General features: G+C 29.2%; 1 protein-coding gene across 5 annotated transcripts in view; it reads right to left on the bottom strand.

The window, feature by feature from the left end:
* Nucleotides 1-26,707, bottom strand: part of LOC107442356 (putative inorganic phosphate cotransporter) — a 76,371-nt gene that overhangs the window by 3,038 nt on the left and 46,626 nt on the right. For all 5 annotated transcript variants that reach the window (XM_087161213.1, XM_087161212.1, XM_087161216.1 and 2 more), the window contains 7 exons: nucleotides 18,712-18,908; nucleotides 17,133-17,369; nucleotides 14,866-15,049; nucleotides 9,808-9,935; nucleotides 5,830-5,979; nucleotides 4,009-4,141; nucleotides 2,067-2,222 (listed from right to left, as the gene is read on the bottom strand). In XM_087161213.1, the coding sequence (XP_087017339.1) occupies nucleotides 2,067-2,222; nucleotides 4,009-4,141; nucleotides 5,830-5,979; nucleotides 9,808-9,935; nucleotides 14,866-15,049; nucleotides 17,133-17,369; nucleotides 18,712-18,908 (1,185 nt within the window). The remainder of the gene's footprint in view (nucleotides 1-2,066; nucleotides 2,223-4,008; nucleotides 4,142-5,829; nucleotides 5,980-9,807; nucleotides 9,936-14,865; nucleotides 15,050-17,132; nucleotides 17,370-18,711; nucleotides 18,909-26,707) is intronic.

Consider the following 26,707-nt stretch of genomic DNA (forward strand, 5'->3'; position numbering starts at 1 on the left):
AAACATATTTCAGTATTACAAAAATCAGTATAGAAGCAGCCTCCTGATGCTTCTATACTGATTTTTAAAAACTCACTAATATACCATTTAAGACGCTCTTCTTTTTTGATTTTTCAATTACAACTATGAATGAATTTTAAATTAGAAATGAAAAATCAATGCCAGTCGAGTTTCTATGCTATTTACTTATAATAAAAAAGAGCCTTGAAGCATCAGAATAAAGTATTGATGACAAATATGAAAGACATAACTCTGAAAGACGATTACGGTCAAGATTAGACAGGCTTACAGTGACAGATCCATATCCTGGAATATATTAATTGTGTTTCCAAAAAAGAGTAATTTTCAGTAAGGGTTTTTACTTGCCGATATTTTTAATTTCTCAATTATTTTTAAAAATATTTCTGTTACAATGCAGTTTCTGCAATCGTTTCTGTTGTTGTGCGTCTGCAAGCATTTCTTTGGCATGTAATTGATAAAGTTTTTAAAGGAGTTTCTAACATTATTGTTTATATTAGTATTTCTTCCTTAGATTTCATTAAATTTTAGTGTTTTATTGATGCTATAGTAATTTAGATTTTATATCTATTCTCAGTTTAAATGGGTCCCTCAAAGTAGTGGGTGATGCTAGCTTGGTTTTTCAAAGTATATCACTTAGCAATCTTAGGAGTTAGCAAGCGTCAGAAAAAAGGGGGCAAAGCCCAATAGTAGTCGTGATTTTTACACAAGAAATGAAGTTTATCTCTCATGACGTTGCTAACAGCCTTGATTTGAAGGTTGACAGTGAAAAAATGTATTGGTTGCGGATTGTAACATCCTTCGTTTCGTGTATTAACAGACTCTGCCCGTAAAAACTTTCTGGTATTCTACCATTATACACTAATTTGGAATCGTAGATTTCCAGAACTTTAACGTTTAACTTGAGAAATGGGCTTTTCCGTCAAATTCTACGGTAAATAAACGCTTGATTACACATTTCTTTGACAAAGTAACTCCTTTTACTTAAATGCTTTATAATTTTCATCTTATTTTCTTCACTATAAAGCACATAGCCTCAAAAATTGCCTAAAAGCCTATTTAGAAGTAATGCAAAAATATAACTCGAATATTTTTTTGAAATTTTAAATAATACTTTATTTGAATGTACTGACTGTATTCTATTTTAGATAAAGTATATTATAAAGACAAATATAACTTTTCAATAAGCTAAATACAAGGCTGTCTTAAAAGGAAGGTTCAATATCATTAATCATAAAATGTTGAGTAATACGGCAGTATTACAAAATAACTTTGTTACATAATCTCAGAACGCAACTTTAGGTCTTTATTTTTGAATAAGATTGTTGTTTTGAGGATAGTGATATGATTGTTACTTCCATCTTAATAAAAACAGCTAAAATGACAAATGAAAGTAATATCAATATTATAACAATTAAAAATAGAATTTAACTGAAATAAATGTTTATTAAATATCAATCTGACGAAATAATAAACAATAAAAATATGGTTAAACAAGAAATAAGTAAAAAAAATTATATAGAAGTACATTATAAGTTTCTTTAATTTTTAATTAATGATAGTATGAGACTTACGGATGTTTGTCACTAGTTAAGGACCATGACATATGATTTTTCTGTCCAATGAGAATGCAGTGTCAAAAATGAGAAATGGTTTTGGTTCATTATCTTTTTATATCATGTGGAGAAATAATATCATCAAATTTTGCAAAACCCGATATATTGATTACTTTTTATGTGTTACTGTTTAATTAAAAAAGGGCATTTTATGACTTAATTTATATTACTTTAAGCATTAAAATTTTTAAAAAATTGAATTTATTATATCAACGGTTCTAATATAGTCACCAGTTTAATGTGCATCTAAAAGGATATTTATGACTAGGCCATCTGGGAATCGACCAAGGAAAAGGCCCCAACTCAGATAGCCTGATTCTGTAGATAAGGACTTTCTAGTACAGAACTGTAAAAATTGGAAAACCGTTGCTATCTCGTCAAGGAGGATAATATCAAATTCAAAATTTAAAGAATTTTAAATGAATTTCTTACCGCAAAACGTTGGAGACATATCAACAGCAACGATTAGGCTTCCAGCAAAGCCGAATCCAACAGCCGCCGTAGCAATAAATAGGCATATTTCATTCCACGTAGTATTACAGCCAGAAAAATATACACCGATCATTCCCAGTGCAAAAGCAAAACAGCCTATTGAATAAGAAAAAATAGTTAAATTAATTTGTACAAAATTTTAAAAAAATACTCCAATAAGGAAAGTTCTCAAAGTATCGGTTGCCAAATGGGCTGACTATTTTATTACAGGTAGTTTTCTTTTTTAGATTTTGAAATCAAAAAAAAAAAATTATTTTGTCCATGTCGAATTTTACCTTAATTACGCCACCAAGTTTAATTCATTCCGCTCATTCTTTACTTCTATTCTCACTCCTTCCATAAAAGGTTACTTTATTTCAAGTCTTTCGTCCTTAATCGGAAAATTTTCTTATTTGCGTTTTAAAAAGGCTATATTTAAAAAAATAAACTAAAATTAGAATGAAAATTACATTGTTTTAAATAATAAACTGAAACATTCTTCACTTTACAAGTATTTTGCATTAAAATAATTTATTATTTGAAATAGAACTTTTGTGAGTTATCGTTGGAGATATTTTTTTTATATCCTTAGCGGCATTTTTTCAACTAAATAATTTGTTAAGCAATCCTCAAAATTTAAGTTCTGAGCAAAATTGTTTGCCCAAACTTTCATTTTCAATAATCGAAATTTTCGCAACTGATGTAAAATAGAAAAATATTAATAATTTTAATTATATAACTTAATAGTTTTAAGATTATATTGTTTTTAAATTTTTAAATTTAAGCATTTGACAATTTTAACATTAATTTAACTTCGTGATGGCATATTAAAATATGTATAAATCACTTACCAAGTATTAAAATATAAAGTTTCTGTTCTTGGCTAATGCTTTAATTCGAACTTTGCATAACAGATTGTACTATAAACTGAATTGTAGCATGTAAATGTAAGCACAATATAAGCACATAAATAAACACATATGACTGAGCGAAAATTTCGAATAGCTCAGGTCACTATCCGAAAACGCTGATGGCAAAATATAATACAGAGAATTAGTTTAAAAATTATATGTTTTTAAAAATTTTAATAACATTTTAAATAACCTCACTTTTGAATATTTTACTTTATTTTTATTCTTATGACCGACGTTAAACATCCTACCCAATTATGAGTTTACGACTATCATTGATCCGTAGCTTTGTAATTTCGAATCCAACCAAGAAGACAAGGGAACTTCTAATCAAACATTGAGACAAACTAGTTTTCGTGAAGAACTTTTGGATGGAAACGCATTTTGTTTAAAATGAGAGAAAAATCACAAAAACCTCCCACGGTTAACCCGATGGCAAGAAGATTTTAACTCATGATACGGCTACCACTCAGTTTATTTTTGCGTCAGCACTGTTGTCGCCGTGAGCCGGGAAAAGAATTCGCATCAATCAACCACGGCTGGGATTCAAACCCAGTTCACCTCATTTGGAAACGAATGCTGTATACCCTGAGCCACTGCGGCTTCACTTTAGAATATTAAAATAATTTTAAATCAGCAAATTAAAAACATTCTGTATTATGTATTAGATTAGCAGTTCCTGCCGAGTTTTCAAAAGTGAGGAAACTGAGAGTATTCCATTGTCTCTGACACTTATATTTGCTGTTTGGTACAAATTTTTGTGCAAAATTTGGTAGAGGTCAAAATTTGCTTTGTGAAACCAGTCCTACTAATCACAAGTGGTCCTTTCAGCTATGAACCCCTTCCAATACACAGTATAAGTGTTGCGAGCAGCTTTTAAAATTAATAAATATAATAATTAATTTCATATAATATCTTTAGAAATAAATATAAATCTAAAATATTCATTAATATTAAAATTTAAATGCTATATTAAAAACTTCTTAACTCACTTATGCTGTTGCATCCTTTTCTGACTAAGTTGACTTTCGAAGTATCATTTCGATTCAGCCAGAAAGATAACCAACAAGCACAAAATCCTGCAATGGCTTGGGTTAGATGTGGGCCCGAAGATAAAATACCATTCTAAAAATATAAAAATTATTTAAATTGATTTTAAAAAAAATTGGAAAACAAGAAAAAAGAGAATTGAAGATATCTGACTGAAAATTTGAAGTTAAATTGTTGGTTCTAAAAGTTTGAAAAATAGAGATTTATTCAAAAAATTTTCATTTAAAAACCTGAAACTTTTGTAACCCTATTATAATTGTAAAGATAAAGTACAATTCGTGTGTTTCAAAGTCAAAGTTCAAGAAAAAAAATATGTCCAGTTTTATTTCCTTTCAAAATTTGCCCATTTAAGCGGATAATGTAAAATAAAAAATTAAAAAATTAAGAAATAACAAAAATTTACAAAAAAAAAAAAAAGAACTGAAATGAGTACGTTATAAGTTATGCTTTACTTTTCAAAAATCTGGTCAAAACTGGTTTGCATAGAATAGATCGCATAGAATAGATAGCATAAAAAAGAAGAGTTTTATAATTTTATTAACGTGTCTTCTGGGCTTATATTACAAAACGTCAAACAAAAGAATTTTCCCAAGAAACACATTTCAATTCATTGTTTTCTTTAATTCAATTCATTATACATTAGCAATATATATTTTTTCAATTTATAATCAAATAAAATATTAGAATTTTTCTTTTTTTTTTTCGTGGAAAATGAACTAAGAATAGGAATATTTTTCAAGCTAATTTTTTTTCTTCACTAAGGAAGAAATATAATAGCTAGATGCAACCAAAGAATTTTTTTTATTTCTTCACAATACGGTGCTCAGGAAAACAATTACAGAAATTAAAAAAATTTTCTTTTCTAATTTACCTGCGGTTGTTTTCTAAACTTAACTTTAACACCCTTCAATATATATCAATGAATTTTATTTTAATAATTTATAAATTATTTATGCAACTTATACAATTCAAGCAATACAATGTTTCTTAATTTAATTATCCTTCTGTAAACTAAATTATTTAATTATCCCTAATAATACTAATCAATTAATTTCATTATAATTTTTGTGAAATATTTTCGCAATTTAAATAACTCAAACAGTACAAATTGTTTTTGATATAATCATACTTTGTATACTAAATTATTTCCTGAAATACTTAAATATACAAACAAATCATGTCGAAAAGATTGTCACACATCTTTTATACTGAGAACTCGGAAAGGTATTATGCGCTCAGAAAATTCCTTGTACGCATATAATTCAAAATGTACATAAATTCCTGGTTTCCAAACAAGTAAAAACGTCAAATATCCGTTTTAGATAAGTGACTTTAGTCATATTTTTCAGGTACAAACTAATTTCATAAATTTCTACGAATATTGCAACGTTGAAATCGCAGAAGTATTTTGAAAAGCAAAAAAAAAATCGTTTCTTAAAATAAATAGTATTCTTTAGAGTTCTTCACGGTATTTTCGTTAGTGTATGTAATCAATGGGGCTGCTGAAATACTTTCTGGAGAATAAGTGAAAAATTCCGAAATTTTTCATAGTTTCTCATCGTAAAATTAATAACTATCTTAAACTATAAATGACTTATCACTAATTTATAAAATTTACATAAATCTTATTATGATTTCAACTACTCTTCTTCTCTAGTTGTGAATCGAATCCTAAACCTGGTGGTGAAACTATTCCTTCTATAGTTGCATCCTTTTTTATTCCATACTCTTATTAAATTTACATTCGTCATAGTGCTACTTACCTCCTTAATGGGTATATTGAGAATTGTTCCCATGTAGGTGGGATGAACACTCAAGAAATAAAATGCCATCCAGTATTGTCCAAACAATGCAATGATTAATGCATAGGTCGGAACGGATAAGATGATGGCACGCCATGGAGTTGGTGGCCGCTAAAAAGAATTGAAAGTTGTTTATCATGCTAAGTGTATAAAAGAAATTTCTTCAAAAAATGATCTATGATTCTTAAGATACCAAAACAATTTCCCTTCAAAGTGTTGGAATCTTTTTGAATTATTTCATCATTTTTTAGACATGCTTTATTAAAGAAAGATATTGATATTAATATATCAACAAATATGAAATTTTAAAAGTATTTGTTTCTTAAAACCTATTTAATGAAAAGTATGGGATGATAATTAAACTAATGTATGCACTTGATTAAACTAGGTAAATTTTGAGTATTTTAAATATACCATGCTTATACGAAATATCACGTTTGACCATTTAGTTTAAATCATATTTCGAAAAATCAGTAGAATGTGTATGGTTCCTAATAGAAATATGCTTTTAAATTTAAACTGCATAATACTATATTAATACGTTTCTTGCCCACTAATGTTTTTTCTTGAAAAATAGATGGTTGGTTTTACAAATTTAAGTATTTTCTATTTCTGACATAAATCAATTTTTAAAAATTTTTCTGTAATCAATATCTCTTACAATTTTCGTTACATATATACTCTGAATATACTATATATAAGCTTAAAGTATACTATACAAGGTGGTCCCGAATTCATGGTACAAACTAAAAGGGCAAATACAGGACATAACACTAATTTATTGTATGGAAATATATGGGTGCAAGTGACGCGATAAGGCGCAAACAGGGGAAATAAAAAAAAAGAAAAATAGAGTTATCTGTTGGTTAAGTTGACAAGAGAGGGCAGTAGATATCTGGCCGCCGTTCAACAAGATTCATGTCAGTAGAGGAAAGCACCATTCTCAATTTTGGTGACGTCTATGATGGAAGACTTTACATATGCGGAAAATGCAGATATACATTACATGTACGGCCATACAAATGGTAACGGCAGAACTGTGCTACGAATGTATCACGCGCAGTTTCTCTCGATAAATACCGGAACACAGAATTTTTCAGCGATGACATTATCAACTTCGTGAAACAGGTTCGTACCACGTCTGCAGAGATGAAGCTGGCCGACGAAGACATGAAGCTGGTACGCATGTCAAGCCTGGAAGAAAGCATCTTGAATGTTGTGGCTGATAAACCCGAGTCAAGTGCAAGAGCTGTTGTTCATCACATAGTTGTGAATCATCAGACCGTTAGTAGGGTTTCAACGAAAATCTCTTACACCCTTTCTATTTTTAGCGAGTACAGGCTTTGAATCCTGCAGGCTATCGTCTGAACTTCTATCAGTTGGTGGTACAGCAATATGCGCTGTAGCCGGACTTCATAGCTCATATGCTATTTACAGATGAGGTGACGTTTACACGGGGTGATATCTTAAATGCGCCCAATTCCAATGGGTAAGCAAGCGAGAATCCGCATGCAACGCAACCACACGCGTATCAACAACGATTCTGTGTGAATGTGTGGGTCGGTATTGTCAACGACTTTTTTATTGTCCTATACTTTTTACCGACGTGAATTAATGGCAAATTTTATCTTATTTTTCTGGAACAGGAGTTACCAGAACAACTTCTGGATGTTCCAATCACCATTCGCAACCACATGTGGTTTCAATATTATAGGGTGACAGCCCACTTCAGAAATGATTTGCGCACTTACCTTATTGACATATTTGGAACGCGATGGATTGTGCACAGTGGACCAGCCCCTTGCCACCCCAAACTCCCGATTTATCGAGTCTCGATTTCATTTTATGTGAAAAATCTGAAGAATCTTTTTTGTGCGACACCATTTGACTCAGATGAAGATCTCGTTGCTCGAATATTCGAAGCTGCTGTACGTGTGCGTGGAATAACTGCATCTTTGTACGTGTACGCCAATCACTCTACCGATGCTTTCAAGCTTGTATCCACTGGTGGACGCAATTTTGAACAGTTATTGTAAACATTACACTTGTTAACGAAGCATTCAATAAACACCTATTTTTTGTATTTGAGCCTCACCACGCCACCCATACATTCCTATACAATAAATGATTGTATTGATTCTGTACATACCCTTAAAGTTTGCACCATGAATTCGGGACCACCCTGTATATAGGCTAAGTATACTCTGTATAAGCTAAGTATTCTATATATAAGTTTACAACTAAAATGTTCAATATGTAACTCTGATCATCGTGTTGGTGACAGTTAAAGTATCACCACGCTTTTAACTTATGACATTTGTTGGTCAAAAAAAAATTAGATAATTTACAAAGAAACGTGATTTGATTAACGGAAGATTAACGTATAAGATTAGATAAGCTCCACTCTACAAAGAAAAAGATTCTGGTAAAATTTCCGTACTGTATGATAATGACATTTCTGGTAAAAAAAACAACAACATAATTCTGGTTAATAAAACCAAAATACACGGTATTTAAAACATTTACTTGGCTTTTTTTTCTATTCATATGGTAACAGAGTTTATCGAAAATTCTGATTTTCAAACTTACAGTTCTTATTACCACACATTTAGAAAAGAAAAAATACAAAACTCATAAATAAATTTAAGCGAATAAATAGTCTTTATGCCATGCTCTAAAGCAGGGCAAACTTTTTTGGTCGAGGGGCCAAAAATCAAGAAAAAAAATGTTTGGTGGGCCAAGTAAAAACTTCAAAAAATAGAAAAAAAAAGGTGATATACAAGTTTTAATTTAAATATTTAGTGAGATGAAGGAAATTGCGATTTCATTTTTAAAAGTTCCTTACGTTAAGGTTGGAAGTGAGATGTGCTTATTTAAAGGAACGAGGCTAAATGCTTGTCTGTTAGTCTACTTCTGAAATGATTTTTTCTAAGGTTGATAGTTGAAAACTCTTGCTCACATATATAAGATTAAGCAAACATGCACTGATTTTCTGAGCATGAAATATTAAATTTCGGAAACTAGCTTTTGGTAATGATTTGTAAAACTTTGGAATATTTAGAAACGACTGCTTCAGATGATTGTTAGATTGTCCGCTCTTTGAAGCGTAAAATGCGCAGTCTGCCAAATGTGAAGTGCAATTTATCTATATTAGATTCCATAAGTCAGCTCCTCGAGAGAGACAAGCTCTAGTTGGAGCCAATCTACGGCTATTCTATAAAGAACTTCTGCTTTCAACATTTTACCAATTGAAGCTGTCTGAGCTAACTATTTCCATCAATTTATGTTTTGTAGAACAAAAATAGAGAAAGCAAAAACTTCATCAGTACTTAGTTGAAAAAGGAAAAACAGAAATAATTTTAAACATACTCGACAAGAAAATGAATGTATATTGTTTATATTTGCCACTGATCGGCAAATAAAAATTCTATCCGCGGGCCGGATAGAATCTTCCAGAGGGCCACAGTTGGCCCGCGGGCCGTAGTTTGCCATCCCTGCTCTAAGGTATCATGATAAAGTTATTAAATTTTAGGGCAATCGCAAAATTTTATCACTTATTATCAAACACCATTTTATTGTTTTTTCTACCAAAATCATTGCCAAAGAACTACGGTAAAAATTACCAAAATCAGTGTTCCCATGAAGCCAGAAAAATGGGAAATGTTACCATATTCTGGTAGTTTTGATCACACTTTTTCTCAGTGCATTTTACTATACGCAAACACCGAACAGAAAGCTTCAAAAGCATTTGTGATGAAATCCCCTTTAATATTCTCACTGTTTTTAACTAGTTACTGTATCTTATTTTATATTCTAACTTATTAAATTTTACTACTCCGGACACAGCATGTTGAAGTATTCTGTCCTTTTTAGAGCATTAATCATTTGATTCATTTACAAATGTTAAAAATGTGCATACATATCTAATATTAAACATACTTTTACAGGAGAACTATTGTAACTTTGTAATATATGCTGCAGTTCACGATCTGATATTTTTGGATCGTCAGAAGGTGTTTCCACATAAACTGCTGCCACGAGAAGAGACACTAAAACACCTAAAAGACCTGCAAAAAATTGAAATAAAACAATAAAATAAAATAAATAAATTGAACAAAAAAACTATTTAAGAAACTTATTAACAAGGCTAGAATGTTGATGTCAAACGCATTATTTTTTTTTTTTTTTTTTTTTTTTTGCACTTTTGGTTGATTTTACCTTTATAGGGTATATGGCGGAGGTTTGTTCTCCGTCAGTAGCTGCCAATAATCGTATAGTGGAAAATAACTTTATACAGTCTCCAAGAAAGAATATTCAAATTGTTTAGTGAAATTTAGATTTTATTAAGCATAATTGGTGATATAGAGAATGGCCATTTCTTCATCCAAAAAGAGAAATCCCTTAAAGGGATTAATTCAGAATACCCTCTTATTGAGAGATCATACAGCCAGAATATCATTTCTGACGGTTAGAAATTGAGACTGGGGAGGCCCGTAAGGGCACTCCCAGTCTCCACAAATTTGAAATTAAAAGTGAATATAATTATTCCAAACGGACATAGAAAGTATGGGTAGGAGATCCAAAATTGGCGATTTATCAAGATATAACATAGCCAAAACAAAGCCAACCATCATAACAATATTGGGTTTAAAAGAACAGCTTGGCGATCACGAGTCGCCAACAAATTTATGAGAATTATTACAACCATGCAACCACAACATTTAGCGGTTAGAAAATAAAATAAAAAGTTATTAATAGATTTTTGTTTTCGATTAGAGGCAACAGTGAATTAATAAGTCTGCATTAGTAATGAAATAAAAAGTATATGCTACATTGATGTATAAGAGAAGAATAAATATTTTCTTCTCATTTTAAAAGATTAAGTCTTTGATTTATTTTAAATGTAATTCTATTAATAAAAAAAGCTTAAGTAATGAAAGATATTTTAAAAGGATAGAAAATAAATATGTAATGCCAATTGTGGCATCACAGAGTATGACTTATAGGTTTTTTTGCTTTTAATTTCAGTTTTTTTAGTCATTTTTTTTATAAATTTTGAATATTACTTTAATTTTAAGAGCATTTTTCTAGTGAATTAATTTTTTTACGAATTAGTGTTAATTTGGCATTTAATATTGTAATTTTAAATATTCTACAGTATCCAAAATTGATGGTGAGCAGAGTTTTTTGAAAGATTTGCATTTGGTCTAAATAATAACATTTAATATGAAAACTTTCAAAAATATTTAAAAATACAATTCAATCCTGATGTTTTTGAAGATAATATTTAAAAATTTATAAATCTCTATTTATCTGTATCATTTATTTATTTAAATTATATTCATAAATTCCTTACATTTCATATTTTAATCACTACATTAATTTAATTAAATTTATAAATACAAGTTACGGTTTACTTTTTTTTATAAAAAGATAATGCAAAACATATTTTGGAAAATTTTTGAGAACATTAAATTTTATTTTAAGCTATATTTGATTGTTTTAGAACAGAGGTCGGCAACCTGTGGCTTGCGAGCATGTGGCTCTTTTGATGCAAACTTGCGGCTCTCCAGTTTCATACGAAAAAATAACTTATTATCAAAGTCCTTAAAAAATATTTTTAAGTATCTATTTTCTCAATAGCTTTTTTCATAATCGTTAATTACAAACCCCTACACTTAACATTATCGTAATGAGATAAATTTGATTTATTGTTTTGTTCGTAGAGATGAAACTCCGTGATCATGTTTATCTTTCAGTTAGTTGCTTTCCATTTCCATCTCAGCCATCAGCCACCGTCTAGAGCTTCAAAATCAATGATTTGCCATTATCTGTTAAAAGACTACAAAATGGAACTGATAAAATGTCTTAAAATGTAACGCAAATGCAAATGGAAGACATTCAACTAGGTTCTTATCACTTGCTATAGATGAGTCTCGCGACTTAAAAAAGACAAGACTCAAGTTACCATTTTCGTCAGGTATAATCAAATATACATATTTAGCAAATACTATAATAGTAAATTTGAAATTCTTAGTGGCTCTTTAACACTCCATCGGGCGCGTTGATCTGACAGATACAGGTGTGTCAATATCTCTGCTTTTGTCCCCTAAAACATTTTCTTACGACCTTGACCTTATCAGTGTCTGTCCATCTGGCCCCCTGCTACTTTGGAATGCAGTAGTGACCAGTTCGGTGTAGGAGTATTTCCTGTTTCTAAGCTTGTTTGAAGTTTTGTATCTGTTAGATACACGCGCCCGATAACGTTTGTCGCGTGAAGCTACATGGAAGTATCGAGATTCTCTGAGCGTTTTTGATTTATCTTTTTCCCACGATGAGTGCTAAACGCTTTTTAGATTTGAAATATCCGAAAGACCTAGAGCTAGTTCATAGTATTCTATTTAGTGATGGAAATGAGGAATTAAATGCTGAAGAATTTGATGAAAGTGATGCTGACGAAGAAGATATTTTAGGAACACGTGAAGTTGATTCTGATGGCAGTGAAAGTGATTATAATGACTCAGAACTCGATGATGATGCTAATAATGATGATTTTTATGTAGGAAAGGACAATAATACTAAATGGGCAAAACAGATCGGGAGAAAAAATGTGAAAGTTAGATCGCAGAATATTATCACGAAATTACCTGGAGTAATCGGAAGTGCGAAAGGTATAAAAACTATATATGGCTCTTGGAACTGTTTCTTTTCTGACGAAATATTGGAAATAATTGTGAAATGCACTAACAAATACATTTCTACAGTTTCTGATCTATATAGTAGAGAAAGAGATGCAAGACTAACAGATCGGTTTACTTCTATTAGCTGGTGTTTTGCGAAGTAATCGGCAAATTTTGGAAGAACTGTGGTCTACTGATGGAATGGGTATTGAGATGTTTAGAACGTTAATGAGTCTAAAACGATTTAAATTTCTTTTAAGATGCTGTAGAGACGAGGAACGAGAGAAGAAAAACAGATAAATTAGCACCTATAAGAGAAATGTTTGAGAAATTTGTGGAAAAATGTAATAGTAATTATTGTGTGGGTCAAAATGTTACGATAGATGAGAAATTAGAAGGCTTTAGAGGAAGATGCCCTTTCCGCCAATACATTCCATCAAAACCAAACAAATATGGCGTTAAAATATTCGCAGCAGTTGATGCTAAAACTCTGTACACTGTAAATTTAGAAATTTATGCCGGAAAACAGCCCGAAGGTCCATTTAGTGTCAGTAATTCCCCACTAGATGTTGTTCTGCGATTATCGGAACCAATTTTCAACAGTGGTCGCAATGTAACAGCAGATAATTGGTTTACCTCTATTGATCTTATAAAAGCCCTAAAAGATAAGAAACTTTCTTACGTAGGAACAATAAGGAAGAATAAAAAAGAAATACCCCCCTGTTTTGTGACATCAAGAGGAAAATAATTATATTCAAGCGTATTTGGTTTTTCTAAAAACAGCACTTTAGTTTCATACGTACCGAAAAAAGGCAAGAATGTTTTACTTGCATCAAGTATGCACTTTGATGATGCTATAGATGCAGACACTGGAGAGAAAAAAAAGCCAGAGATCATCACATTTTACAATGATACAAAATATGGTGTTGATGCTCTAGATAAGATGTGTGGAACTTATAATTGCGCTCGCAATACAAGAAGATGGCCGATGGTAATTTTTTATTCAATGCTAAATATTTCAGCTATAAATGGCCTAATTGTATTTTTGGGAAATCAGAATTCTGTTAAGAACAGGAGAGAGTATTTGAAAATACTGGTGCAAGAATTAGTCAAAGAAGAAGTTACTAGGCGCATGACTAAACCCAATTTATCTAATGATTTGAAAATAAAACTTCAAACCTACAGACCAACTGCTGAAGAAGGAAAAAATGCAAACGATTCCAGGACCCAAAATAAACGTAAAAGGTGTTCTACATGCCAATCCAATAAGAAAAGTAGATTGACTCAATATTCCTGCTTAAAATGTAAAGAATATTTTTGTTTGGAACATGCAGTAATGTTGTGTCAAAAATGTTCAAATGAAACTTGAACTTAAATTTTGAATCGGATTCAATTATAATAACTGATTTAATTTGTCACTTTTATATAATGTATTATTTGTGCATAACTGCCCTTTTTATATTTTTTCAACTGTAATAACATGTTTAATTAAATGTTTTGCAAAGCAATTATCTTTTGTAGTAGCGTTTGTGATTAATAAATAAAATTTATTATTAAAAAATATGTAAAGATTAAAAAAATATATATAAAAAAACTAATAAAAGGTTCGGGTGTAAAAGCCTGGACCTAAAAAGAGTAAAAATAGGAAATTTAAAGTATTACATATTAACAGAAAACACACAAAACAGCGATGTATCTGACAGATACATCGCGCCCGATGCCGTAAGTTTCGAGACGCGCCCGACGGAGTGTTAAAAACTGGGAAATTTTGTAAATTGTAACTTTCAGCCCTTTTTTTTTTCAATAGGCTACCGACCTCTGCTTTAGTGGGTTTTCTTTTTGTATTTATTAAGGGCATTTTTTAAGAATTAAGTTAACAGTATATTAGCCCGGTTTATTACATTTAAAGAATTAAAATTCAGTAAAACAAATAAATGCACGGAATGAATTTGTGATACGCACACTAAGGCACTTTTGCCGTATTATAATGATGAAATTGAATAATAAATGTAATTTTGTGCATTTAATATACTTTCACCACACATTTTAAGGCAAAGAGTCGAGACATTATTTAATTTTTAAACTGATAAAATTGAATAATGCAAAAATCAATAAAATTCTATTGTTATTAAATAAATCCAAAATCAATTAATAAATGAGAGAAAATGCTAAGAAGTATTTATATGCTAAATCAACATTCACTCAAACGCAACTAAAAACATTTTCAATAAAAGCTGTTACCCATGTGTATTTCAAAAAGTTTATTTTTTTTTAGTTTTTCAATTAAACGAAAGTTTTGATTAACTTCATTACTTACCAAAAATGTAAAATACAAAAGGCCATCCGTTGTCAAGGCTGACTTCACAAACTGGGCCTGACACCAAACTACCAATGAAAGCTCCAACGGGAAAACCACAATAAATAAAAGCTGAGAGGAAACCTCTCTCACATTTTGGGAACCATCGAGCCATCAAAAGAGATAAAGCTGATGGCAGTAAACCCTGAAATCACATGACACGAAATCAGATGCTTGTATAGTCTTATTTTTGTCTAAAATTTTTCGTTTCTTAATAAAAAGTTTCTTATTATTATAATTAATCATTATAATAAAGTATAATAATAAATTATAATATGAAATTATAAAATTAAATTATAAAATTATTATTATAATTTAATAAATTATAATAATAAATTATAATAATAAATTATAATAATTAATTATAATAATAAATTATAATAATAAATTATAATAATTACTTATAATAATAAATTATAATAATAAATTATAATGAAATTATAACAATAAATTATAATATTAAATATAATAATAAGTTGCAGCTAAATATTGAAACCTAGGTCATGATAATAGAACTACAGTATAAAATCCTTCAAACCATTCAGAAACGTTTTATTCAAAAATTTTTAAAAAAATTACTTTTTAAGTTTAAGTCCATTAAGAGAATTTTAAAAAGTAGAAATGTTACAAAAAGTGAAAAACTTGGTAAATATTTTTGGTAAACATTCAGTTTTCGAATTCTTAGATGGCGCAAAGGCCATGTCAGTGAAACAGCTGATGAAGACAGATGATAAATTCAGTTCTCAAAGAGATTCCACGGTCTGAATAGGTAACACTCTAAGTAAGTCTTGCTAAGTAAGTTGCGAAGTTTGCAAACACATGCACATAAATTTTTATGTGGCAAACTAAAACTAGTTCTTAGTCTACATCATTCTACACCAAAGGACAGTACAACTCCAAACACAGCCTAAACTCTTTGGCAATGGTAATATTCTTTTAACACATACGAGTGTAAATCACTCTGTAAATAAAACATTTAAAGGGGAAAAAAATTTCTATTTTTGGTTATTTACAAACAGTAATTTTTTTTTTGATAAAAAAAAAGCTATTAACACAAGTTGTACAAAACGTCAATATTCTAACACATTCTTTAGTATTATTACGTTGTAAACAATGTGAGAAATTTGAAGTAGATGTTTAAGAAAATTGCAGAAAATTTTAACACTCTAAAGCAAAACATTATCAATCAGAATCATATCCTATATAATCAGAATCATATCAATTCTATAATCCTAACGTTTACCATTTCAAGGGTGACATTTTATTTTATATTATTAAAAATATAACAAAGAGATAATAGAAAATTGCAGCAAATGATTAGCATTTTCTTGCATGATAGCATAGAAGCACTTTAGATACGTAAATACGAAATGCTTATTTCAGTTTTGATAAACTATTATCTTCTTCTGTAGCTCAACATCCAGTTGCAGGCCAAGGCTGTCTCCAAAAGTTTATTCCATTGGGAGTCATCCGTTCCTACAGTTCTCCAACGGTTAAAACCAATTTTAGGTCACCTTTCGCCAGCTATATCAAGCCATCTAGTGTTGGGTCTATCGCTTTTCTTTCACATTTTTTAACTGTCTTTTCACTCATTGGGTTTAAATCGTTAAATCTGTAGATATGTCTAAACCATCTTAATTGATATACCTTTATAATCTTCAAAATATTTCTCTGAATTTGGTGTTACGTTCTTTTTTATAACGGATTCTCAAAACATCATTTTCTTTGGCAGCAGCAACTATTTTTCTTGGTATTTTTTGTTCAAATATTAATAACTTATTTTCTTCAGCTTTTTTTCATGATCCAAAATGCCCTCCTATACATAATTATTGGTTTTTTCTAAAGTTTCATAATAATTAATTTTAGTTTTTTTGCTTCAGTGTTATGATTTAAAATGATTTCTTTACCCATAGTAACAATTGTTTGTGTACTATTACCTAGTTCCTTATATTTTCTGAAATAAACATTGATGATATGCAGAAAACTGGCTATATTTGTCAGTAAATGGTACTAAGGCAATCAAACTAATAAAGCTATTATATGATTTTGTAATAAGAATTAACAAATAAAAACTCTTCAAAAAATTTAAACTTTTTTATTCAACTGAGATTAGGAAAATATCGTTATATGTTCATAAGTTATACTTCTGATGAATATTCATGTAAAATTACTAATTGCAAAATATGCAGTCGAAATTAATAGACATAAATAATTTTATAAAATTTCACCTGGCTCATTCCTCGAATTAGTTGCACCGCTACAAGGAGGTAAGGATGTTGTCTTGCTGCAATTGGTGACAGCAAATTGCAGATAGAAGCAAACAAAACGCTTGCCACAATAAGCGGTTTTGTGCCATATCTACCGGCAAGAATTCCACCAGGTATTTGACTGAAAACATAACCTAAATATCCAGCACTCAAAATGTAGCCTTGTAGTTCTGGATCCCATGAAAATTCTGAATGATGCTGAAAATTTCAAAAAGGTTAGTCTTCAAAATATTGGTTTCAATTTGCTTATGTACCATAAACAGTTTTGTTTATACTGAGGTGAATTTGTAGAAAATAAAAAAAACCGGTTTAAATATAAAAATGAATCTTGGTTTATATTGTTTATTCTATTACATTATTTTTATTCGAATGCTTTTCAATGATTAACGGATAAAACAATATTTTATTTTTATTTAACAGGTGTTTAGGTTTGGTTGATAAAACAATGCGACAAATTTTGCTACTGTTTTGGCAGCGGGGCAGACAAAAAACCTTTTTGTTTCATTTTCTTTTATTTTTCTTTTATTTATTTACTAGGGAGCTAAGCCTTCTATCCACCATCGCTTAGCAACCCTGATTATTTCTTTGCCATAATTGTTGCTTCTAATAAAATAACACATAAAAGGCATAAGACAGTTTTTTCTACGAAAGTTATAATTATTCATTTAAAATATTTGCACTACAGTGTAATACAAATAAATAAATCAACCTTGATTTTCTGCCATAACTGGAAGCAAAGAAAGCCAATAAAAACCAAACATAGATGTTATGAAAGCTTAAACACATATTTGCAGTGATTAACTCCCTTTCTGCTCCACCTGGACAGAAAAAAAAACATCTATTCTCTTATGATTCTATTAATATCTATTAATAAATATAAATAATTTTGCTTAATAATATTTTTTACATAACATCTCAAATTAAAGGTATAATGTTGTAACAAATTTGGTGGCATTACTACCATAATTTAATATTTTACCAAACTTACCAAACAGGCTGATATATTAAACTCATTTTGCGCATTACATTTTGTATTAAGCTGATCGTCATCATTTAACAAATCTTTTTAACAGTAACTTATAAAAGTATACTATTGTAGTTTGCCTTTTTGTTAAAACAATAATTGTAAAACGTTTTATAAGTTCCGACACTGATTTCTCGAGTAAAAAGTTTTCTTAATGTTTGAACAATCAACAAGAATAGTTTTACGTAGCAATGAAAAAGCAAATTAAGAATTTTCTTTCTCCACATGAGAAAGTTTTATAATTTACTACAAAATAGTCAATTTTGTCACCGTGTAAATGTATATAAAAGTATAAACATTTGCCAAGGTGTCAAGTGTCCTCCAAGAGTCCAAGTCATCCTCTATCCAACAATAACTTATTTAAATCAATTTTTCAAGGAAAAAAAATGACATAGTTATAAATCCAAATTAGAATTTTTTAATCTTAATTTTTCGTAGTAGTTTTAAAAGTTGTAACAACAATGTCAACAAGCCTCAGAAAAAAGCATTAACAACCAGAGAAGGAATTTTACTTACAACTTTAGCATATCCTTTTTCTGCAGCTGTATATGGGCATTCAGTAGTATTTTTATTAATGGCGATTGATTGTATATTGGTGGAATTCACCATGGCAACCATGGCAATACTAATATTTAATCGTTGGGAATGTGTGACCAGAGAACAAAGGAAACCCAATAGGGTAACCGCATACCTTCGCTGTAAAATACCATGGCCTACAAAACAAAATATTATATTATAACTAAATATGTTTATAAGACATAAGTATATAAACTTAATTAACAAGATTTTTGTTTTAAAATGTAAATGGATCATCCTAATCCAAAAGTATATATTTTAGGAAGATGTTTCCCATAATATAGTTCTTTGACGTTATTTTACAAACCTTTATTAGTTGTCTTTACTCTTTTTCATTATTTTTCCGCATTCCATTTTTTTCACAAAAAATACTTTCAGGTATCAGTAGGGCAGATTTGGTGGCCACTCTTTGAAGGGCACGCACCATATTAGGTGTATCTACATTGCTTCCACAGTAAGGACAAATATTACAGACTTTGAAAGAACATCCATGCCTTGTCCGGAACTTAATGTAATTTTTAATTAATGATTTTTGTTCCGGATATAAAATCCCCAAAATTAGTAATAAAAACACAATACTACTTATTTCTTTAAAAAAACAAACGAATATAAATTTTTTCTATAATTCAGTCATTTTTTGGGAAAAAACATTCAAAATTGTGTCATACATTTGGTATAGGAGTCTTATTGGGTTTAGCTGTTCTGGAAACTAATCTTGAAAAGGTTCTTATTTTTGTAAATTTCTTATTTTTGATGGGTTTTTTTTCCTTTTCCTATAAAAATGTTTTCTTTTTTTATTTATATATATATATATATATATATATATATATATATATATATATATATATATATATATAGAGAGAGAGAGAGAGAGAGAGAGAGAGAGAGAGAGAGAAGAAGAAGAAGAAGTATACTTCTGTGAAACTCTTCAGTGAAATCTAAACAACATTGAAACGAGGTAATTTATATACTTGCCCTTTCATCGCAACGAGAGCAAATTATGAATGATTATTTTCCTCGGTTGGTTACTTTACGTGAAATCTTTCATAAACTTGTCAAGGACTTCTAATTCCCTTTTATATAGTTGTGCTCTGCTTGGTATTCCTAAATATATTTAGATCGTTACTGTAAAATTCGACCTTTCAACGAAAATTTGAACAATTAGGAATTAAGCTTACGCAAATGTAACTAACTACTCGTAACCAATTTTTTGATAATTTTTTCTTTCAAAATAGATGTTTAAGTTTTGATCTTTAAAGATTCGATAGCTTTAACAAGGTTACTGTACTAAAAGTCACTGTTAAAATAGACTTCGATTCACTCCAGCTAACTAGTTAATATTTCGGTTTAGATTACATTTGACACATTTAATTTTGATATATATATATATATATATATATATATATATATATATATATATATATATATATATATATATATATATATATATATATATATATATATATATATATATATATATATATATATATATATATATATATATATATATATATATGTGTGTGTGTGTGTGTGTGTTGGCAAGGGCCGGCAAACGAGGACACACACAGGCAATTTCACCGTCGAACGAGGACCTCGTGCCAACCGAGGACGTCCTCGGTTAGAAAATGGTATTTTCGTACTCAGGGGGTCATGAAATAGTCCCAGAAAATTTTTTAGCTAAATCTAATTTTGTCCTCGATTGGCAGCATTTATCAAAGTTGTGTATAAAGAGCCGAGTCGAAGTGTGTATGCGTGCAAAAACGACGTCCTCGGTTGGTCGATAAAACCACACGTTCAGCGGGGGTCCTCGTTTGCACTTAAAAACCGCCTACTCGGATACACCCACCCCGGTCTTTTTCGTATTTAACGAATAAACATGAAACAAATAAAGGAAATGCTTTAAACATATTTACATACGATATTAACTGATTTCATTTCATTTTTATCAGTTAAATGTATATGAGAGTTCATCAGTTCATGTATAGGAATAAATAGTTGTTCCTATTTGAAATATTATCACATCCATATTTTGTTAACTTTCTTGATATGTAAGAACGTTAGAACTTAGAAACGTTTTCACGCAATTTTAAGAGAAATTAATGATTTTCTTTACTTTTATTTCACTGAAAGTGCTTGTATGTTTATAACGAAGAACGTGTTAATGAAAAATAATACCGTTATCTAGTCATTATTAATTAAAATGTAGTCATTTAAAGTTAAATTGTTATCTTAAAAAGCTCTCCTTTTTTAAATTATTTTTTTCAGTAAAATTCAGATGATTTTAACATGAATTACCTTTTGAAATAACAGATTTTTAAAAATTCGCCTTACACATATTTTAATGTTGACACGCGTTTCAAAGAAAACCATTTTCTTACTTTTCTTGCATGATAAGACTTCTTTTAATAAATTGTAATCAAATTATTTTTACTTTGTTGATAAAATGATCTAGTGATAACATTAGAAGCTTTTAAAAATTTATGTCTGACATTTTCTTAGGACTAAAATATTATTTAAGTCTCTATTATTAATTAGAACTTATTAGAACTATACGTTCGGAAAAAAATACAATTAAACATATTTTGTAATTAAATTTAATATTCGAAATAAATTGTTTTAAATAAAAAAAAACGATTATACTTTTTGCTATTTAAATGGATTTTAATTGAGATTAAACTGGAAAACAGTTTTAGATATTTTCTTCAAACTAGAACTTTATTATTATAAAGAACTTAGCGAAAGACTTTCGTACACACAGCCTACGATACATACAGCCAAGGGAGGACCTACAATACACACAGCTAATCGAGGACCTTCTATACACACAGCTAATCGAGGACCTATAATACACACAACTAATCGAGGACCTACAATACACACAGCTAATCGAGGACCTACAATACACACAGCCAATCGCGGACCATAATTACACGCGGCTAATTGAGCTTTTTTAAGGGATAATTTTTTTAAAATTAGTGACTAATCAACCATATGATATTGACTTATACTTTAAGACTTTGTTAGTGATATTTTTTTCATCAGACTTTAATTTAAATTAATTTTAAAATTGCAAACTAACTGAAAATAGTCTAATATTTACTATTGCTCGGCATGAAAATTTTTATCTTTAGGTCATTCAGAGTGTTTTGTAAATACCACCCTTAAAAACTATTTATTTAATATTTGTCGAAATTGAAGACAAAAAATAAGTTTATATGAGGTCAAAATTTATATTAACGCAAGGTAAAAATAAAAAATACAAAAATACAGTCGAAATATAACATATCACAGTACAGTGAAGCAAATGAAACAGAGAACAAGGCAATTTTGATTAGGGAATGAAACAGAAAACAGTTGAAAAACGATGGTTAAAAACATTTAAACCTCAATAAAACTTATTTTTTTGCTTATTGGACATTCACACTCCTCTATTGTAGTTAGTAAGATTTCGATAAGCTTTCTGTTTTTAATCACTTAAATACTAATTTACAAACCCCAATTACTTGGTTTTCATTTCTAATAAAGATTTTAAATATATATATAAATTACGGATTTTACGGAACACCCTGTACTCTTATAGGTCAAAGCTTAAGAATGAATATTACGGAAACATTATGGAATTAAATTGCCAGAAAATACGCAGCAATCAATTGCAAATTCTTTATTTGAAAAAAAAAAGTGTTTAAATTTGGCAAAAGACGAATCACCAGTTAACCCAAAACATTTTACTTGTGAACAAAAACGATATTTTTTGCATGAAATTTATTTATTTCTATAACATCAAAAGATTCTTACAGTTTCTTACTGTTATCTGCGCATACTTGTTGACCACAAAAATTCTATCTTAGTGTTTTTAATCAAAAAACATCTGAAAAAAGTTCGCCGTCGTCAAGAGGAATTAATAAAAATCATGATCCTACCTTTTTTTATATCTCATTTGAAGGTATCTTTATTCGATTCTATTTTAATTACAGAGGTATTTAATATAAATGTATTGAAGATATTTCCAACTATTTGAACTCTGAAAAGCAGTCAAAAATATAAAATCAAAAACATAAAGTGAAAAAAATAAAAGCTGAAAGTGGTGCTCCTTTATTATAATTTCTCACAATGTTATCTTATTACACCACATTTTTTGATAAACATTAGTTATTGGTTTACAATCATTAAACGATAATTAAGTTATATTTACTATTAAAATATTTTTTAAATATAGCTACGTCCAATTAATTAAAATAATAAATGCATGATAAACATATAAAATATTTGAGCAATATCAGGGATTAATTTTGCACACGATTTCTACACTTTTTTTTCAGTGAAAAACATTTAAAATATTTTTAGAGTTATAGAACAATAATTATGTGGGAGAAAAATAGAGAAAATAATCGAACAAAATTATTAAATTTAAATTTAAAAAAAAATCAAATGAGAAATTGTTACATAGAGGATTTTATAAAAATTTCGGGATCCTTTCTTATTTATTTTTTAATTTGATGTGGTTGCGTAGAAAAATGATTGTGTAGAAGTAATAGGGGTTGATGAGCGAATCGATCAGATATATATATATATATATATATATATATATATATATATATATATATATATATATATATATATATATATATTGTCGATTGACGGTATTAAATTTCTATGTAGATAACATAACTTAAATTAGGAAAAATATTCTTAAAATTATTATTTTTTATTTATTTAAATTAACCGTCGTTGAACAGCCAACCCAATATAGGGTATACGACTACCATCTCCATATCCTTCCAATTTCGAACCCAATCCAGAAGACTAGGGAGCTCATGGATCAAGTATTGGGAGAAATTTGACTTCCTGTAGGACATTTTGATGTAACTAGACCACAATTGCGTTAGATAAAGAGGAAAACCACGAAAGCCTCTCGCGGTTAGACTCACTGCAAGGGGACTTTAACCCGTGATCCATCTACCACTGGGAATATTTTAACTCAGCACTGAGGTCGGTGCGAGCCGGGTGCAAAATTTGAATCAACCAGGCATTGCCGGAATTCGAACCTGGTTCACCCCGTTGGGTGGCAATCGTTCGATCTCCTGACCCACAACTGCTCTCCTAATCTTATTGTCCTTTTGCTACCACTCAGTAAAGTCTTTCTCAACGATCGTTTTTAAGTAGGCATGAATGTATCTGCTGTGCTAAGCTGGCCTACGCCTCAAAAAACTAAAAACTAGTTCTAAAATTTTTAAATTAATATATGAAATTAAATATTCTGATAACAGAAATACTTCGCAGAGATTCTCTGTTATTTTTTTTTATTTTTTATTTTAAATAACTAGAAAGCTAAAGTGGGACTTCTCGAATGTTTTTTTTAAAAATGCTTCTGCCAGTTTTCAGTTTTCTGAAGACCCTGGTAATCTTACACAATGCGGCAGTGCAGTGGTCCACATATCTCTGCAAAAAATTCGGTTTATATAGATAATATATTAATATTTTCTTTTCTATGACATAAATTAAGTTTCAAAATTGCCACAAACGCTTGAATTTTATAGAATGAGGGGGGAAATATTATAAATTCACAGATGATAAGTCTTTGCTTCTCCCTTAAATATATATATTTGTACTATTATACTGCGAACAATATAATATAAAATTACAAAGGACTAGTGAAAAAGTTTTCAATCTTCATCTTCTATTTTACTTTCATAATTTAACATTAACCAAGCATTAATTTTAAGTGACATTAATTTTGTTAAGTGACATTAATTAATAAACTAACATTAATTTTGCAGTGAGTTTTCAAATAAAACATAAATTCTTTGCACAAATTAAAGAATTTTTCATGACTTATTTTGCAACTATGTCAACAATCATGTCAACATGTTTCCATGCCAACAACTACGTGATTACTTAATTAAACAACTATCTTTAGTTATTTAATTAATTTATTTATTCTTTTTGTTTGATTCCGGTAATTTTCAAAACTACTCTGAAGAGTTGTGTTAAATAGTGTTTAATTTAAATTCTTCTCAAAACAGAAGAAGAAGTAAAATAGTTTAAAAAAATTAAAATATGTCATAAAAATTAGATGAGAAACATTCAAGTAACTATCTCTATCAAAATCATATTTTATTAATTCCCAAGTACAGATTTTGCAAGTTTTCGGTGTATCTATTTTTATTAGATGTAATATTATCATTTTGATAAAAATATATTTCTAACAAACTCTACACATTAAAGGCATGCTTTTCCAAATAAAAATGTTTAGCGGGCAGTAAAAGGATTTACAATGACACGGAAGTAGCTCTCCCTCCTAGTTGAGGGGAGAGTAAAACTGGTTCCTCACCCCCGACCCCCCAAGAATTGTTTCCAAACGAAAGCCAAGAAGTACTTTGGAGAACAGCCTCAATCCATGAGCTTTTAAGGGAATAAAATTACTTATTGCAATGATTATCCATAGTAATTTTTATTTTTATTTTTTAATGCTTTTATAATTTATAATATTAATTTTATATTATAGTTTATTTTATTATTAATATTTCATTATTTTGAGTTTATTTTACATTATTATTTTTTTACATTATTATTTTTATTTTCGTCTCAATGCTTTAGCATGAAAAACATACTTATTAAAATTAATTTTTAATATTTTTTCTTCAAATTTTGTAAAAAGTTTTAAAAAGTAAAATCTAATTTAATTTACTTTTTAATACAAATATGTGACATAAAATACGATTCATCGAACATTTAGATACTCACAAGAAAATTCCATGATTAATGCAATTACTCTCACTTAATAAACATTAAAACTAGTAGACATTTACAATAAAACAGGCTAATCTGCTCTTGATACTTAATTGCAATCTATTTAAATACAAACATTTAAAAGAAAAATGTATAAGATGTAGAAAAGTGATGAAAGGGTTACAAACTAACGAAGATATTTTTCTCAACCACATATTTATCATACCATAATATTTTAACTAATAATATCCAATAAATGTGTTAAAGAGTTTTTATAGTTAAAATCTCGAACAATTTCTAAGTAAAGTTCTTAAATCAAGTCATTGTCTGATTTCATCTGTAGTTATATTATTTAATCAAGATGACAAATTGGGTCACTGAAGTATTCTTAATTCGATAGCATCCCATCAAAAATAAATACTTATAAGTAGTATACTATTCCCCCAACCCCCAATATATGTATATACATATATATTTAAATGACAGTCAATTGTGATGATTGGAGAACGAAACGAGTATGGACCAGAGCCTTCTAGTAATTCATATTATCACACTGTAGAACATAGTCAAAGCATATTTTTCAAAGAACATTCTTCCCAAAATAATAAAGCGAACACCCTAAATAACATTATTATCTAATGATCTGTTTTTTATATTCATAGATTCAATATTAATGGTTCGAAGGCTTCACCTTATATATACTAATTAAAAAGTAAAGACGATGTTGAAGTACGAAATTAGACTCAAAAATGTTCCTTGTCTGAATAAAAACAATATTGTTTTAGACTGATTTTCATTTGTGATCTATTAAAAAAAAAAAAAAAATTTAAAAAAAAAATTTAAAAAAAAAAACGATTATAGAAATTATAGAAAGTATGAGATGTAATCGCAATCAGGAAAATATAGTTCCAATAATTCAGAAATGAAAGCGCTCGGGCGTGTAGGCACCTTACAGTTAATGAGTGTTTCGCCCTCACAATGAAACTGCATTTTATCACTGTATCGGATATAAAAATATGTATACTTTATTATTCATAAAGTTTTTGACTATTATTAAATAGAAGAATAATAAGCAATTATTAAAAATTAATTTTTGCAAGGAATCATCTTCGAATAAACGTTTTTTATGAATGTGTGTAAAAACTTTTCGAATATCTTAAAAAGTTCTCGAGATATAGCAAAACACGTAAAAAAATTAACATTAAAG

This window comes from Parasteatoda tepidariorum, chromosome 4 (genome assembly GCF_982258835.1).
Source record: "Parasteatoda tepidariorum strain Cologne lab strain chromosome 4, Ptep-v5.0, whole genome shotgun sequence".
NCBI lineage: Eukaryota > Metazoa > Arthropoda > Arachnida > Araneae > Theridiidae > Parasteatoda > Parasteatoda tepidariorum.